The sequence below is a fragment of the Oncorhynchus tshawytscha genome, linkage group LG10 (assembly GCF_018296145.1).
Source record: "Oncorhynchus tshawytscha isolate Ot180627B linkage group LG10, Otsh_v2.0, whole genome shotgun sequence".
Classification (NCBI taxonomy): Eukaryota; Metazoa; Chordata; class Actinopteri; order Salmoniformes; family Salmonidae; genus Oncorhynchus; species Oncorhynchus tshawytscha.
The window spans coordinates 27,427,262-27,444,163 of record NC_056438.1 but is presented as its reverse complement, the minus strand read 5'-3'; the positions used below and the strand labels follow the sequence as shown (position 1 = coordinate 27,444,163).

Genomic DNA, 16,902 nt, shown 5'->3' with positions numbered 1-16,902 from the left:
GAAGTGTTGAGTTATAAGTCCAGATAGGTGGTGATGGACATTGGCTTGAGTTCCATATTATCTCCAAAATGCCAGGCGTTCAACCTTTGCAGGTAATTCCCTGCAGCACAGTGGCCAACAAATTTGGACAGTCCCTTCTTCATAGATTCACATTTTTCTGCCAGGTATCAATCTAATCAATAAAATGAAATGTTCTCTTCAATTGCATTTCATCCAATTGTAACCATTCTTCTTGGTAGTGCAAACCGTCACATAAGGTTTAAGAGTTAGGGAATACTTCAAAATTAGACCAACTAGCCTACTGCACTTTTTATAGTGCTTTTAACAATTGCATGATTCATCACATGATTGGTGCTTTTTCACATACTTACATATGTCCAATATTTAAAAGGCGACTTATGAAATCTGAAAGTGCAAACCTAGTAGGAATCACATTGGCCGTTCTGTGTAGAGATAACACTCCTCTTGACTTCAGCCAATGGTGAATAAGGTCAATACAGCTCCTGCTTTCATCTTGCCGCAAAAGACGACCTCTGTGACGGCTGAAACTCCCTCCAGTCACCCCTCACACCCTCCCTCTCTCATTTAGAAAATACCAAGAGAGGTGTGCGCCAATGTCATTCTATCCAAGGTAGACCCGGACTCGCCACGAACTTCAAAGCGAGGAGACTCAGAGTTCAAACTTTTGAACTGTTGCAACCTTGTCGCTTTTCACTTGTGTTTCAATTCTAGCCTTGGATTTGACTTTACCGGTCAACATTTAACACAAGTGCCAGGTTTATTGTCCATATTCCAAGTGAGGGTTTTCACGTCGTGTCCAGTTGGGAGTGTGCGTGGGGGAGCGGGACAACTGTCACGGACTGTAATTGGTGTCTCACGCGGTCAAAGCCATGCCGCCTGGGTTTCAGCAACTTGGAGTGGAGGTATTGTCAACATTACTCGTTTTTATAAGAAAATATGAAATGTTTTCATGCTCACTAACAATGAGTAGCCTCTGATGCATGGAGTAGAATTTACGCATATGTTATAGCCTATTGAGATCGATTTTCAGTAGCCTAACCCATGTCTCTGCATGTGTGAATGAAAATGTATATTTTGTTTATATAAAGTCTATAAAAGTATAAATATCCATTAAATACATACATTGTTTACATTTTGTAATCCACGTTTTAGAGATCCATTAAGAACTTTTACAATAGGCTAATTGATATCTCCACCCAGCTAAAAGTTGCCTCTTTATCTCTTCGTTCTCATCCCCTTTCACTTTCTTATCTCAGGTGAGGGATGACTCTTCCACACCTGACGAAATGACTGGTTCATATGAACGCCTTCGAAAAATTTATGTCATCAGTGAAATATGGAATATTAAAAATGTGAACTAATTTCCGCGAATGAAACGTTGTGATTTTAGAATAATTATAGCAATTGCTATTCATCCATCAGAATCGGCATTATGAGCATTTACATTTAGAACCCCAATAACGTTACATGGGGAATATGGAAATAACGCTATGTAACTGAATGTCTCAAATTAGACTTTCACATTCGAAAAGTAGTCCAGACCCTCTAAATATATGGCTCTAACAAACATTCTACTTTCAGGGAGATTGTCAAAACAATGTGAGCCCTTATTTGTCCTATAGTGACCTTGACCAGGAGATACCTGCTTACAGGTCAGGTCTGAGATGAATATGGGTTGGTAGGTGACCCAGTTCCACCGGTTTGTGTTACATACCACAGCTCATACTAAAAACACTAAACTAGTACATATATTCAAAAATATGATCAGAATTGCAGCATCTTTGTATTTTTCTCCCTGCTCATAGTTTGTGGCAAAATAGAAAAGATCAAGAAAAGGCACTTCAGAGAACTGGAGACGATGAAAACAAGGTCTTAACATCAGCCCATTTCTTTCCCAATATGTATTTCCCAATATGTTCTACATATGCAGGCTACAGTTGAAATGTTGTAAAGCCCATTCTATGAAGTGAAATGGAACACGACCCTTAGGTTCTTTTTTTGTTGTACAATGTGGGTCTCCCGGGCATACAAAAAAAACAGGAAGTGTCTGGACAACCTCTACTAAAACACTAGATTCAGGGATGTGTGAAGGACCACAGGGATGTCGGGCAACAGAGCAAACGCCTGTCAGGACACGTTTTTTTTTGTCACCACAAGGCACTCCATTTCACTTTGGATACTTATACAACAGGGTGTGTGGTTTCTAGGAGGGAAGAGAAATGGAAATCTAAATTAAACATGAAAAGTTAGGCTAGACAAGGCAATTAGGCATACATGTATACTCACTACTGTATCACAAGTTAAACTAAATAATGTTCTCAATTGTACACTATAAATATAAAACATGCATCATATTGCAGTGCCTGAATCAAACAGTGTGGTTACATAGTAAACAGACCCAGGTAGGGTCTGAAGCTAGCATTAGCCAGGTATGCTATACGACTCAGGCACCATCATTGTAACATACAATTATACCAGTAAAATATGCACTATATCTGCATAATAAGGGCCGAAGTGTGAGACAATGGCATCAGACTGAACAGCTCCCATGTAGTCATCGTTATGATTCGCAGTGGGCTACAAACATGTAGCAGGCTAGGCTACATGTTAACAAATGATTAGCCTAGCACACAAACGAGTACAAACATCAATCCCTGCAAAACATATTTTCCTATCAACTCTCAAATATAGCTACTTACACTATTTAACACAGCAAACACTTCTTTATTGCTAGTTCTGCTCCCATGTGTCCATTTCCCTCACTTTATCAGATTAGCCACGCCCAGTAGGCAGGCCCCAGCAAGGTAATTAGAGGACACATGGGAGCAGCGATTGGTTCGTTGGCAGGTCAATCATGGTCTATAAGGGCCTTTTTAACAGAAACACTAACACACACACACACACACAGTGGCTGAAAAAGTACCTAATTGTCATACATAAGTAAAAGTAAGGATACCTAAATAGAAAATTACTCAAGTAAAAGTGCAAAGTCACCCAGTAAAATACTACTTGAGTAAAAGTCTAAAAGTATTTGGTTTTAAATGTACTTAAGTATCAAAAAGCAAATGGAATTGTTCAAATATACTTCAGTATCAAAAGTGAAAGTAAATGCTATAAATCAATTCAATATATTAAGCAAACCAGACAGCACAATTTACTTTTTTATTTACGAATAGCCAGAGCCGCACTCAGAAATCATTTACAAACTAAGCATTTGGGTTTAGTTAGTCCACCAGATCAGAGGCAGAAGGGATGACCACATGTTATGTAAATTGTACCATTTTCCTGTCCTGCTAAGCATTCGAAATGTAACAAGTACTTTTTGGTGTCAGGGAAACTATATGGGAGTAAAATGTACATATTTTCTTTAGGAATGTAGTGGAGTAAAAGTAAAAGTTGTCAAAAATATAAGAAGTAAAAGTACAGATACCCCAAAAAATAACTTAAGTACTTCAAAGTATTTTTACTTTGTTGCCTTACGCCACTGCTTAGACAAACACATGCACACACTTTACCTTTGTTTTGCTTTTATGTTGACAAAACACGCCCTATCTGGGTACTCAACACTGCAAGGTCATCATGTCACAGCAACACAGACAGACACACCTCCGACACAAACTCAACCAGGTGTAGGATTCTAATGTAATATGCACACACATTTGGACATTTATTAATGGACCATTCTACCATTTTTCAGAATAGCATAGAATAGAATGATGTCCTCAGAGGGGAAATGCTTTGCACAGTCTTGTATAGTTTAAATAAAACATAACAGTGAACACCATGTATATGTTTTCATTAATAACATAACATATTGATAACATTTTTGGAGAAGGAAACTGTTAACCCTATCTAGTTAATATCGGATAAGAACTAAGTAACTGTGCATTACAGCCCATGTTTAACTATTGTGAATTCAGTGGTATGTTGGGAAGGCTGCTCGAGCCAGTCAGCTTGCTGTGTCGAAGGTAAACAGATGTAAGCACTAGGAAAGCCTGGTCAGTCTCTCCCAGAGCCCCAAGCTGTCAGTCACCATGGTAACAGGTGCCTGTGGACTGATGGGAACATAGAACGCAAATATACTTTATATATACTGTATATATATTGTCATCTTCAACCTAGACGGGAACTAGGATGGAACTCAGCGTTCAGTCACCCAATCACACGATACACAGTTAAGTCCTGGCCACAGCTAGAAAGATCCTTTCCCATTGGTATCACAGTTATAAATAGTGGATATTAGAGAGGCTGTCGCGTGTGTGTCTGGGGGGTTAGGTTGTTTTTGCAACAAACCATGCCTTTCTAGGTTATCCATACTCTCTGTATCCCTCACCAATGGGCACAATCCAACAGTCCTTGTTTCCCTTTATGAACAACCAGAGACACATATTTAAATCTAAATATATGGCTCTGCAAGCAACCACACAATTTCACCATGATAACAGAGGTGTTGTCTTCCTCTTGTGTGTGTCCACTACAGACAGTGACTGGAACCCTTGCTCTCTCAGTGTTCACTGCTGTATTGGGCTCCTTTCAGTTTGGATACAACATCGGCGTCATCAATGCACCTCAGAAGGTAAGACCAACTTGCAATTTCATTAAAGGGGAATTCCACCACTTTTTAACCTCATATTTATTATCTCCAGCACCATACTAGTTTTCCCTTTAACCAGTGTCATAGATAAACAGATTCTGACAAAATCAGGCCCACTTTGGCACCAAAAGTTACAGTACATTCAAGACCGTACAATTCTAATAGAATCCCAATTAGAATGTTGTCAGGGGGCATGTTTGGTGTCAAATCAAATGTTATTGGTGACATACACATATTTAGCACATGTTATTGCGGGTGTGGCGAAATGCTTGTGTTCCTAGCTCCAACAGTGCAGTAGTATCTAACAATCACAACAGTACACACACATCTAAAAGTTAAAGAATGGAATTAAGAAATATATAAATATTAGATCAAGCAATGTTGGAGTGGCATTGACTAAAATACAGTAGAATAGAATACAGTATATACATGTGAGATGAGTAAAGCAGTATGTAAACGTTATTTAAACATTATTAAAATGACTAGTGTTCCATTATAAAAGTGGCCAGTGATTCCAAGTAATTTATATAGGGCAGCAGCTTCTAAGGTGAAGGGTTGCGTAACCGGGAGGAAGTCGACTAGTGATGTTGATTTAACAGTCTGATATCGGGTGCTGTAGGTGTCCTGAAGGGCAGGTAGTTTGCCCCCGGTGATGCGTTGGGCACACCGCACCACCCTCTGGAGAGCCCTGTGGTTGTGGACGGTGCAGTTGCCATATCAGGCGGTGATACAGCCCGAAAGGATGCTCTCAATTGTGCAACTGTAACAGTTTGTGAGGGTTTTATGGGCCAAGGCAAATTTTCTTCAGCCTCCTGAGGTTGAAGAGACGCTGTTGCGCCTTCACCACGCTGTCTGTGTGGGTTAGCCATTTCAGATTGTCAGTGAGGTTTATGCCGAGGATCTTGAAGCTTTCCATCTTCTCCACTGTGGTCTCGTCGATGTGGATAGTGGCATGCTATCTTTGCTGTTTCCTGAAGTCCACAATCTACTGCTTTGTTTTGTTTACATTGAGTGAGAGGTTATTTTCCTTGCACTACACTCCCAGGGCCTTCACCTCCTCCTTGCAGGCTGTCTCGTCATTGTTGGTAATCAGGCCTACTACTGTTGTGTCGTCTGCAAACTTGATGATTGAGGTGGAGGCATGCGTGGCCACGCAGTCATGGGTGAACAGGGAGTACAGGAGGGGGCTGAGCACACATCCTTGTGGGGCCCCTGTGTTGAGGATCAGTGAAGTGGAGGTGTTCTTTCCTACCTTCGCCACCTGGGGGCGGCCCATCACAGGGCGGGGTTCAGACCCAGGGCCCCGAGCTTAATGATGAGTTTGGAGGATATTATGGTGTTGAATGCTGAGCTATAGTCAATGAACAGCATTCTTACGTAGGTATTCCTCTTGTCCAGATGGAATAGCGCAGTGCGATGGCGATTGCATCGCCTGTGGATCTATTAGGTCGGTAAGCAAATTGAAGTGAGTCTAGGGTGTCAGGTAAGGTAGAGGTGATATGATCCGTAACTAGCCTCTCACAGCACTTCATGATGACAGAAGTGAGTGTTACGGAGCAATAGTAATTTAGTTCAGTTACCTTTGCTTTCTTGGGTACAGGAACAATGGTGGACATCTTGAAGCAAGTGGGGACAGCAGACTGGGATAGGGAGAGATTGAATATGTCTGTAAACACTCCAGCCAGCTGGTCTGCGCATTGTCTGAGGACGCAGCTAGCGATGCCGTCTGGGCTAGCAGCCTTGCGAGGGTTAACAAGCTTTAACGTCTTACTCAAGACGACTCCCGAGAAGGAGAAACCACAGTCCTTGGTAGTGGGCCACGTTGGTGGCACTATGTTATCCTCTAAGTGGGCAAAGAAGGTGTTTAGCTTGTCCGGAAGCAAGACGTCGGTATCCGCAAAGTGGCTGGTTTTCTCTCTGTAGTCCGTGATTGTCTGTAGACCCTGCCACATACGTCTTGTGTCTGAGCCGTTGAAATGCGACTACTGACGTTTTGTCTGTTTGACTGTCATAGGTTTTAAGTGACAGTGGGTACAACATCTCCTATACACTTCCTGATTAACTCAGTCACCGTGTCTATGTATTTGTCAATGTTATTCTCAGAGGCTACCCGGACCATATCCCAATTCCAGTGATCAAAACAATCTTGAAGCATGGATTGGTCCGATTGGTCAGACCAGCATTGAATAGACTTTGCACAGGTACTTCCTGTTTGAGAATCTGTCTATAGGAAAGGAGGAGCAAAATGGAGTCGTGATCAGATTTGCCGAAGGGAGGGCAAATGTAGGCATTTCGAAAAAAAAGTTTAGTAGCAGTGGTCCAATGTTTTTCCAGGTGAAACTCCCCAAATTCATACCCAAGAAGACTCTAGGTTGTAATCACTGCAAAAGGTGCTTCAACAAAGTACTGAGTAAAGGGTCTGAGTACTTATATATGAGGAAACCGCCACTACCATCCGTACTATTGGCCAACGTGCAATCACTGGAAAATAGAATGGGTGATCTATGATTAAGACTAACCTACCAACGGGACATTAAAAACTATAATATCTTATGTTTCATTGAGTCGTGGCTGAACGGATACTATAGAGCTGGCTGGGTATTCCGTGCATTGGCAAGACAGAGAAGCTATGTCTGGTAAGACGAGGGGCGCGATTTCTCATTTTAAAGAAGTCTCGAGGTATTGCTCGTCTGAGGTAGAGTCCCTCATGATAAGCTGTAGACCACACTATCTACCAAGAGAGTTCTCATCTATATTATTCAAAACAGTCTATTTACCACCTCAAACCAGTGCTGGCACTAAGACCACACTCAACGAGCTGTATAACGCTATAAGCAAACAAGAAAATGCTCATCTAGTAGCGGCGCTCCTAGTGGCCGGGGACCTTAATGCAAGCAAACTTAAATCCATTTTACCAAATTTCGACCAGCATGTCACATGTGCAACTAAAGGGGGAAAAAACCTCTATACCATCTTTACTCCACACAGAGAGACACAAACAAAGCTCTCCCTCGCGATCCATTTGGAAAATCTGACCATAATTCTATCCTCCTGATTCCTGTGTACAAGCAAAAACTAAAGCCGGAAGTACCAGTGACTTGCTCAATACGGAAGTGGTCAGATGACACGCATGCTACACTACTGGACTGTTTTGCTAGCACAGACTGGAATTTGTTCCGGGATTCATCCAATGGCATTGAGGAGTATACCACCTCAGTCGCCGGCTTTATCAATAAGTGTATCGACGACGTTGTCCTCACAGTGACCATACATACATATCTCAACCAGAAGCCATGGATTACAGTGAACCGAGCTAAAAGCTAGAGCTGCCGCTTTCAAGGAGCGGAACACTAATCTGAACGCTTATAAGAAATACCGTTACGCCCTCAAATGAACCATCAAACAGGCAAAGCGTCAATACAGGACTAAGATTGAATCCTACTACATCAGCTCTGACACTCGTCGGATGTGGCAGGGCTTGAAAACTATTACAGACTACAAAGGGAAACCCAGCTGTGAGCTGCCCAGTGACGTGAGCCTACCAGACGAGCTAAAGGCCTTTTATGGTCGCTGCGAAGCAAGCAACACTGAAGCATGCATGAGAGCACCAGCCGTATCGGACCTTTAAACAGGTCAACATTCACAAAGCCGCAGGGCCAGACGGATTACCAGGACATGAACTCAATGCATGCGCGGACCAACTGGCAAGTGTTTTCACTGACATTTTCAACCTTTCCCTGACCGAGTCTGTAATACCTACTTTTTTCAAGCAGACCCTGTGCCCAAGGAAGCGAAGGTAACCTGCCTAAATGATTACCACCCCAGTAGTCAAAAAGTGCTTTGAAAGGCTGGTCATGGCTCACATAAACACCATCATCCCGGAAACCCTAGACCTACTCCAATTCGCATACCGCCCCAACAGATCCAATCTCAATCGCACTGAACTCTGGCCTTTCCCACCTGGACAAAAGGAACACCTATGTGAGAATGGTGTTCATTGACTACAGCTCAGCGTTCAACATCATAGTGTCCACAAAGCTCATCACTAAGCTAAGGACCCTGGGACTAAACACCTCTCTCTGCAATTGGATCCTGGACTTCCTGATGGGCCTCCCCCAGGTGGTAAGGGAAGGCAACAACACATCTGGCACGCTGATTCTCAACACTGGAGCCCCTCAGGGGTGTGTGCTTAGTCCCCTCCTGTACTTTCTGTTCACCCATGACTGCGTGGCCAAACACGACTCCAACACCATCATTAAGTTTGCTGATGACACAGTGGTAGGCCTGATCAGCGACAACAATGAGACAGCCTATAGGGAGGAGGTCAGAGACCTGGCAGTGTGGTGCCAGGACAACAACCTCTCCCTCAATGTGAGCAAGACAAACGAGGTGATCGTGGACTACAGGAAAAGGCGGGCCGAACAGCCCCCATTAACTTCTTATGGATGGGGGGCAGTATTGAGTAGCTTGGATGAATAAGGTGCCCAGAGTAAACTACCTGCTACTCAGGCCCAGAAGCTAAGATATGCATATTATTAGTAGATTTGGATAGAAAACACTCCAACGTTTCTAAAACTGTTTGAATGATATCTGTGAGTATAATAGAACTCATATGGCAGGCAAAAACCTGAGAAAAAATCCACCAGGAAGTGGGAAATCTGAGGTTTGTAGGTTTTCAACTCTTTGCCTATCCAAGATACAGTGTAAATTTGGTCCAATTGCACTTCCTAAAGCTTCCACTAGATGTCAACAGTCTTTAGAACCTTGTTTCAGGCTTCTACTGTGAAGGGGGAGCGAATAAGAGCTGTTTGACCAAGGGGTCTGGCAGAATGCCATGAGCTAAGTCATGCACGCAGCCGTGAGAGCTAGCTGCATTCCTTTTCATTTCTAAAGACAAAGGAATTGTCCGGTTGAAACATTATTGATGGACTAAGTGTGCCTGCGCCTCATGAATTTGGATTTGTGAACTAAATGCGCGAAAAAAGGAGGTATTTGGACATAAATGATGGACTTTATTGAACAAAACAAACATTTATTGTGGAACTGGGATTCCTTGGAGTGCAGTCTGATGAAGATCATCAAAGGTAAGTGAATATTTATAATGCTATTTCTGACTTTGGTTGACTCCACAACATGACGGGTATCTGTATGGCTTGTTTTGGTGCCTGAGCGCTGTACTCAGATTATTGCATGGTGTGCTTTTTCCGTAAAGCTTTTTTGAAATCTGAAATCTGACTTGCATGAAGGAGAAGTATATCTTTAATTCCATGTATAACACTTGTATTTTCATCAACATTTATGATGAGTATTTCTGTAAATTGATGTGGCTCTCTGCAAAATCACCGGATTTTTTGGAAGCAAAACATTACTGAACATAACGTGCCAATGTAAACTGAGATTTCTGGATATAAATATGAACTTTATCAAACAAAACATACATGTATTGTGTAACATGAAGTCCTATGAGTGTCATCTGATGAAGATCATCAAAGGTTAATGATTCATTTTATCTCTATTTCTGCTTTTTGTGACTCCTCTCTTTGGCTGGAAAATGGCTGTGTTTTTCTGTGACTAGGTGCTGACCTAACATAATCGCATGGTATGCTTTCGTCGTAAAGCCTTTTTGAAATTGGACACTGTGGTGGGATTAACAACAAGTTTACCTTGAAAATTATGCCTAATACTTGCATGTTTGAATAATTTTAATTATGAGATTTCTGTTGTTTGAATTTGGCACCCTGCACTTTCACTGGCTGTTGTCAAATCGATCCCGTTAACGGGATTTCAGCCCATCTCACCTCTAAGAAGTTTTAACATCGACGGAGCTGTAGTGGAGCAGGTAGAGAGTTTCAAGTTCCTTGGTGTCCACATCTCCAACAAACTATCATGGTCCGAACACACCAAGACAGTCGTGAAGAGGGCATGACAACACCTTTTCCCCCTCAGGAGATTGAAAAGATTTGACATGGGTCCCCAGATCCTCAAAAAGTTCTACAGCTGCACCATCAAGAGCATCACCGCCTGGTATGGCAACTGCTCGGCATCTGACCGTAAGGCGCTACAGAGGGTAGTGCGTACTGCCCAGTACATCACTGGGGGCAAGATTCCTACCATCCAGGACCTATATACTAGGTGGTGTCAAAGAAAGGCCCAAATAATTGTCAAAGACTCCAGTCACCCAAGTCATAGTCGGTTCTCTCTGCTACCGCACAGCAAGCGGTATTGGAGCACCAAGTCTAGGACCAAAAGACTCCCTAACAGCTTCTACACCCAAGTCATAAGACTGCTGAACAATTAATCACCCCCTTTGTTTTTACACTGCTGCTACACACTGTTTATTATCTATGCATAGTCACTTTTCCCCTACATACAAAATAACTTGGATAACCTGTACCCCCGCACAATGACTCGGTACCGGTACCCTCTGTATATAGCCTCGTTATTGTTATTTTTATTGTGTTACTTTTTATTTTTATTTGACCATTTTTACTTTAGTTTATTTAGTAAATATTTTCTTAACCAACAAAGCAGTTCAAGAAAGAGTTAAGGGCTTGCAACAAACCATTTAACAGTAAAGTATTGTATTCGGAGCATGTGATAAATAACATTTGATTTGAAATGTGATATTTCCGGTTTTTATTTTCAAGTAAAAAACAATATAAAAAAACACTGTTTTTGCTTTGTCATGTAATCCATTTTAGAATAAGTCTGTAAAGTAACAAAATGTGGAAAAGTCAAGGGGCCTGAATACTTTCCGAATGCACTGTGTGCTTGTTCTCCTCACCAGGGTTTTGACCTGACTGTAGTTCAGTGTCGTAACTGACATCAGTGGGCAAATACTCACTTTCGATGGCCAGTGGCACGCTGGAAAAGTGAATCCCGGTTTCAACTGTACTCATGCAGATGGCAGATAGCGTGCCTGGCGTCCTGTGGGCGAGCGGTTTGCTGCAACAAGAGGTCCCATGAGAAAAAAACTTGCCGCCTATAGAAATCAAATGCCCATCCAACTGATTAATTAAAGTTATGTTAGGATATATAAGTTATCCTGTTAGAGCTTTTGTGCTGAATCCACTGTGTTGACTAAGGTGCCATGTTTATGGTCATGTCAGTGTGTAGGAAGGAGATTTCAAGATGTGGGAAGTGTGCAGGAAGGCAAGGGACAGAAGATTGTGTAGTTTCAGTGGATAAGGTTGTGTGTGTTAACTGTAGGGGTGACCATGCCGCTGGGGATCGGAAGTGTCCGGTGCGAGAGAGGCAGGTTGAAGTGGTCAGAGTAGTGCAGAAAGTGTCGTATGCTGAGGCTGTGGAAGTAGAGAGGGATTTTATTTTTTATTTTTATCGTTCATCTCATTTGACCACCTCCCTCCAATGATCACTCAAGCCATGAACTTTCCAACCCTCTCATGATCTACCATCTCATGAATTTCTAAATTGCTTGTCTTTTTTGTGTTGCTTTAAAGCGCTTTGATATTCTTTATGTAATGAATAGCGCTTGAATAAATGATTAATATGACCTTTTCGGAAACAGGCTATTGTTGTCTTTTTTCTCAGGACCAGGTTTGTCCCGTTCACAATGAAGTAGAGTCTATAGGCTTTAAAAGCAACAAATTAATGTCAGTGCAATCAATTAAGGATTCAAGCAAAATGAAATGTCAGGATAGAGGAAAGAAGACATGTAGGGATATAGAAGAGAGAGGGAGATAGGGGGAATAGAGAGACTGTGAGGATGGATGAACTATTACAGAATAGGAGATGGATAAAGAGAGCAGGAGGAAGACATATATTGGAGACAAGAGAGGGAAAGAGCAGGAGAGAGAGTGGCCAGGGGAGCATCCGAGTAATGTCAACACGAGCCGCATGAGGAAACACACAGCGTTGCCAAAAAATACCCCCTCGCCCTCCTCATGCCTCCTCGCCCTCCTCACCCATCCGCAAGCCTAGCACAGTTCACACATCTATCTACCCCCATTCCTGCACTTCAACCCCCCCACATCTCAGATATCCTTAACAGCCAAGGGTGAAATTGGAGGCAGAGGGGTTTAAGGCAACGAATCTGGTGTCATGGGAAAGAGGGGCTATTTTGGGCTTTTTTTTAGGACGACACTCAAAAGGTTTGTTGAGGCTTCACGCTGTGACTCAGACAAGGGCGGGCGGTGTCGCGTTCGGAGAGAGACACACCATAGTGCACGTACAGCCTCCCTGAACAATATATAGTTAGATGCTCTCGCTGCAATCTAGACAATCTCTTAGATTCACTGTCGTAAAGCCCTCTTCTCATAAGGGGGCTTTAGTTGCGGTTTGGTGGTCATGGCATATATCAGAACATATACAGTATCAGCTAATTACTAATATATCAAATATAGCAGATCATATATCAGCTAACATACACCAAATATATTAGAACATATATCAGCTAAAATAGCTAATATATGTTAGAATATATTTGATGTAACAGAAATAAAAAAATATTACGATATATCAGCTAACATACATCAAATATATTGGAACATACATCAGCAATCATAACCTCAGAAAAAAAAAGAAATTTTCTCTTTTTCAGGACCCTGTCTTTCAAAGATAATTCGTAAAAATCCAAATAACTTCACAGATCTTCATTGTAAAGGGTTTAAACACTGTTTCCCATGCTTGTTCAATGAACCATAAACAATTAATGAACATGGACCTGTGGAACGGTCGTTAAGACACTAACAGCTTACAGACGGTAGGCAATTAAGGTCACAGTTATGAAAACTTAGGACACTAAAGAGGCCTTTCTACGGACTCTGAAAAACACCAAAAGAAAGATGCCCATGGTCTGTGCTCATCTGCGTGAACGTGCCTTAGGCATGCTGCAAGGAGGCATGAGGACTGCAGATGTGGCCAGGGTAATAAATTGCAATGTCCGTACTGTGAGACGCCTAAAACAGAGCTACAGAAAGACAGGACAGACAGCTGAACGTCCTCGCAGTGGTAGACCACGTGTAACAACACCTGCACAGGATCGGTACATCCGAACATCACACCTGCGACACAGGTACAGGAAGGCAACAACAACTGCCAGAGATACACCAGGAACGTACAATCCCCCCATCAGTGCTCAGATTGTCTGCAATAGGCTGAGAGAAGCTGGACTGAGGGCTTGTAGGCCTGTTGCAAGGCAGGTCCTCACCAGACATTACCGGCAACAACGTCGCCTACGGGCACAAACCCACCGTTGCTGGACACAAACCCGCTTTTTGCCAGTCCTGTCGACTGGCAAAAAGTGCTCTTCACTGGCGAGTCACGGTTTTGTCTCACCTATCGTTGAAGGAATGAGCGTTACACCGAGGCCTGTACTCTGGAGCAGGATCGATTTGGAGGTGGAGGGTCCGTCATGGTCTGGGGCGGTGTGTCACAGCATCATCGAACTGAGCTTGTTATCATTGCAGGCAATCAAAATGCTGTGTGTTACAGGGAAGACATCCTCCTCCCTCATGTGGTACCCTTCCTGCAGGCTCATCCTGACATGACCCTCCAGCATGACAATGCCACCAGTCGTACTGCTCGTTCTGTGCCTGATTTCCTGCAAGACAGGAATGTCAGTGTTCTGCCATGGCCAGTGAAGAGCCCGTATCTCAATCCCATTGAGCACGTCTGGGACCTGTTGGATTGGAGGGTGAGGACTAGGGCCATTCCCCCCAGAAATGTCCAGGAACTTGCAGGTGCCTTGGTGGAAGAGTGGGGTAACATCTCACAGCAAGAACTGGCAAATCTGGTGCAGTCCATGAGGAGGAGATGCCCTGCAGTACTTAATGCAGCTGGTGGCCTCACCAGATACTGACTGTTACTTTGATTTTGACCCCCACCCCTTTGTTCAGGGACATATTATTACATTTCTGTTAGTCACATGTCTGTGGAACTTGTTCATGTTATTTCTCAGATTTTGAATCTTGTTATGTTATATTCTTACAAATATTTAAACATGTTAAGTTTGCTGAAAATAAACACAGTTGACAGTGAGAGGACATTTTTTTTTTTTCTGAGTTTACATCAAATATATTGAAACATACCCAGCTAGCAGATTTTGTTTCCTGGAAGTTGTGAAAACGTATGTTTTTGGTTTCACATAGTTTTTTTTCCTGCCCGGTAAAACTGATTTTTTTTAAAACATTCTAAAAACAGAAGTGAAAATGTATCCTGTTCTGGGAACATTTATTTTTAGGTAGCAGGGAGGTTCTGAGAATGTTTTACTCTGGTTCCTTGAAAGTTTTCCTGTAGGTTTTATTAATGCTCTGAGAACAAAATGATAGGTTATTTGGAGTTTTTTTGAATAACTTCCTTAAAACTTTTACTGAATGTTTCAATAAGACTTTTAATAACACTGCTAGCTTATTTTGGGTTTTGAAATCCAAGCACAGATAGAACACGTAAATGTATTTCCTTAGGCATTTATCATGCAAACACATATATTTTTTATTGCGGCACAGTATAAGTGAGATTCAAACCTGTAATCTAATGTTCTCTAGCCATGGAATGAGTCCACTGAGTCACCAGGATGGTAGTCTGAATACCAGTCTCTTTAGCTAACATTCCACTCCTTGTCATTGCCAAAGAGACTGGCCTTTGGCAGTCTACAACATTCAATATACACTGGATTTACAACAAACTTGCTCATTGGTTGTTGGAAATAATATTTTCCATTACAACATGTGGTACCTGGAAAATATAATTAGAATTTATAGTAAAGTCAAAAACAAACATTTAGCTGTTAAGCAGGTTCTATTTCGAGGCATAAAATCAAATCTAAGATGTTTTGCGGTTGGAATTACTGTATTTACTTTGAGAATTTAGACTTGAGCTAGCAACAAACAAAAAACGGTTGCTTAGCAACCAGATACCAACGTGTTTTGTGGCGGAAAAAGTGATAGGTCTTTGAATATTTGCATAATCGTTGTGATTGGAAGATTGATGTGAGGGTGATCGAATCAGCATCAAATCCTCTGTTCTCCTTGATCTCATTAATGATAGAATGTTCATATTTGAAGATAGCAGAAAGGCCAGTCTCTTTGCCACATGGCATGGAGTACAGTGAGTGGATTAGCTAAAGAAACTGGTACCCATGCTACCACGATGGGGCTAGCATGCCATGTTTTTTTAAGCTTTCAAAACTGTTCATTTTAGTCTATTAAAACAGAGACCATTTCAAAGGAAAACATTTTTATTTTTTATTTTTTTATTGAACCTTTATTTAACTAGGCAAGTCAGTTAAGACAATATTCTTATTTACAATGACGGCCTACCCCAGCCAAACCCAGACTATGCTGGGCCAATTGTGTGCCACCCTATGGGACTCCCAATCACAGCCGGATGTGAAACAGCCTGGACAAGCACTCATTAAGATCAGGAGTGGCCAATTAATGAGCGTGGACAATACAACAGAGCACACTTAACAAGATAGAGGATAGAGAGAGTTTTGTTCATGCTGAGAATGGAATGTACGTTTTTAAATAACATTCTCAGAGCGTTCTCTGAATATTACTAAAGTGTTCTTGTAGTTTTTTAAATTTTTTATTTTACCCCCTTTTCTCCCCAATTTCGTGGTATCCAATTGTTAGTAGTTACTATCTTGTCTCATCGCTACAACTCCCGTACGGGCTCGGGAGAGACGAAGGTCGAAAGCCATGCGTCCTCCGAAACACAACCCAACCAAGCCGCACTGCTTCTTAACACAGCATGCATCCAACCCGGAAGCCAGCCACACCAATGTGTCGGAGGAAACACCGTGCACCTGAAAACCTGGTTAGCGCGCACTGCGCCCGGCCCGCCACAAGAGTCGCTAGTGCACGATGAGACAAGGATATCCCTACCGGCCAAACCCTCCCTAACCCGGACAACGCTAGGCCAATTGTGCGTCGCCCCATGGACCTCCCGGTCACGGCCGGCTGCGACAGGGCCTGGGCTCGAACCCAGAGTCTCTGGTGGCACAGCTAGCACTGCGATGCAGTGCCCTAGACCACAGGCCTTGTTCTTGTAGTTTTTATTGAAAAATATCTTGACATTCTCGGAAACAATTTGAGAACATGACTTTAAATGGAACCACGAGGAAACCTGTGGGAAATTTTTTGCTGAAGTACTGAAATTCCCACAGAAGAACGTTGTTTCTTAACGTTCTTGAAACAATTTGACAGCATTCCCAATGTCAAACCAGTTGGAGAAAGCTCCTAGACCGTTGCCAAAATTGAAATGAAATGTAACCATGTTTGAACTTTTAATCAAACGTTCTGTTAAAGTAATGAAATATAAAATAA

The 16,902-nt window shown here is 42.3% G+C and overlaps 1 protein-coding gene across 1 annotated transcript in view; it reads left to right on the top strand.

Moving 5' to 3' along the window:
* The first annotated feature begins 569 nt into the window (after positions 1-569).
* The window catches only part of LOC112260046 (solute carrier family 2, facilitated glucose transporter member 4), a 32,363-nt gene continuing 16,030 nt past the window's right edge, over positions 570-16,902 (top strand). The window contains exons 1-2 of the mRNA XM_024434831.2: positions 570-923; positions 4,502-4,597. Of these exons, the coding sequence (XP_024290599.1) occupies positions 891-923; positions 4,502-4,597 (129 nt within the window). The 5' untranslated portion in view covers positions 570-890. The remainder of the gene's footprint in view (positions 924-4,501; positions 4,598-16,902) is intronic.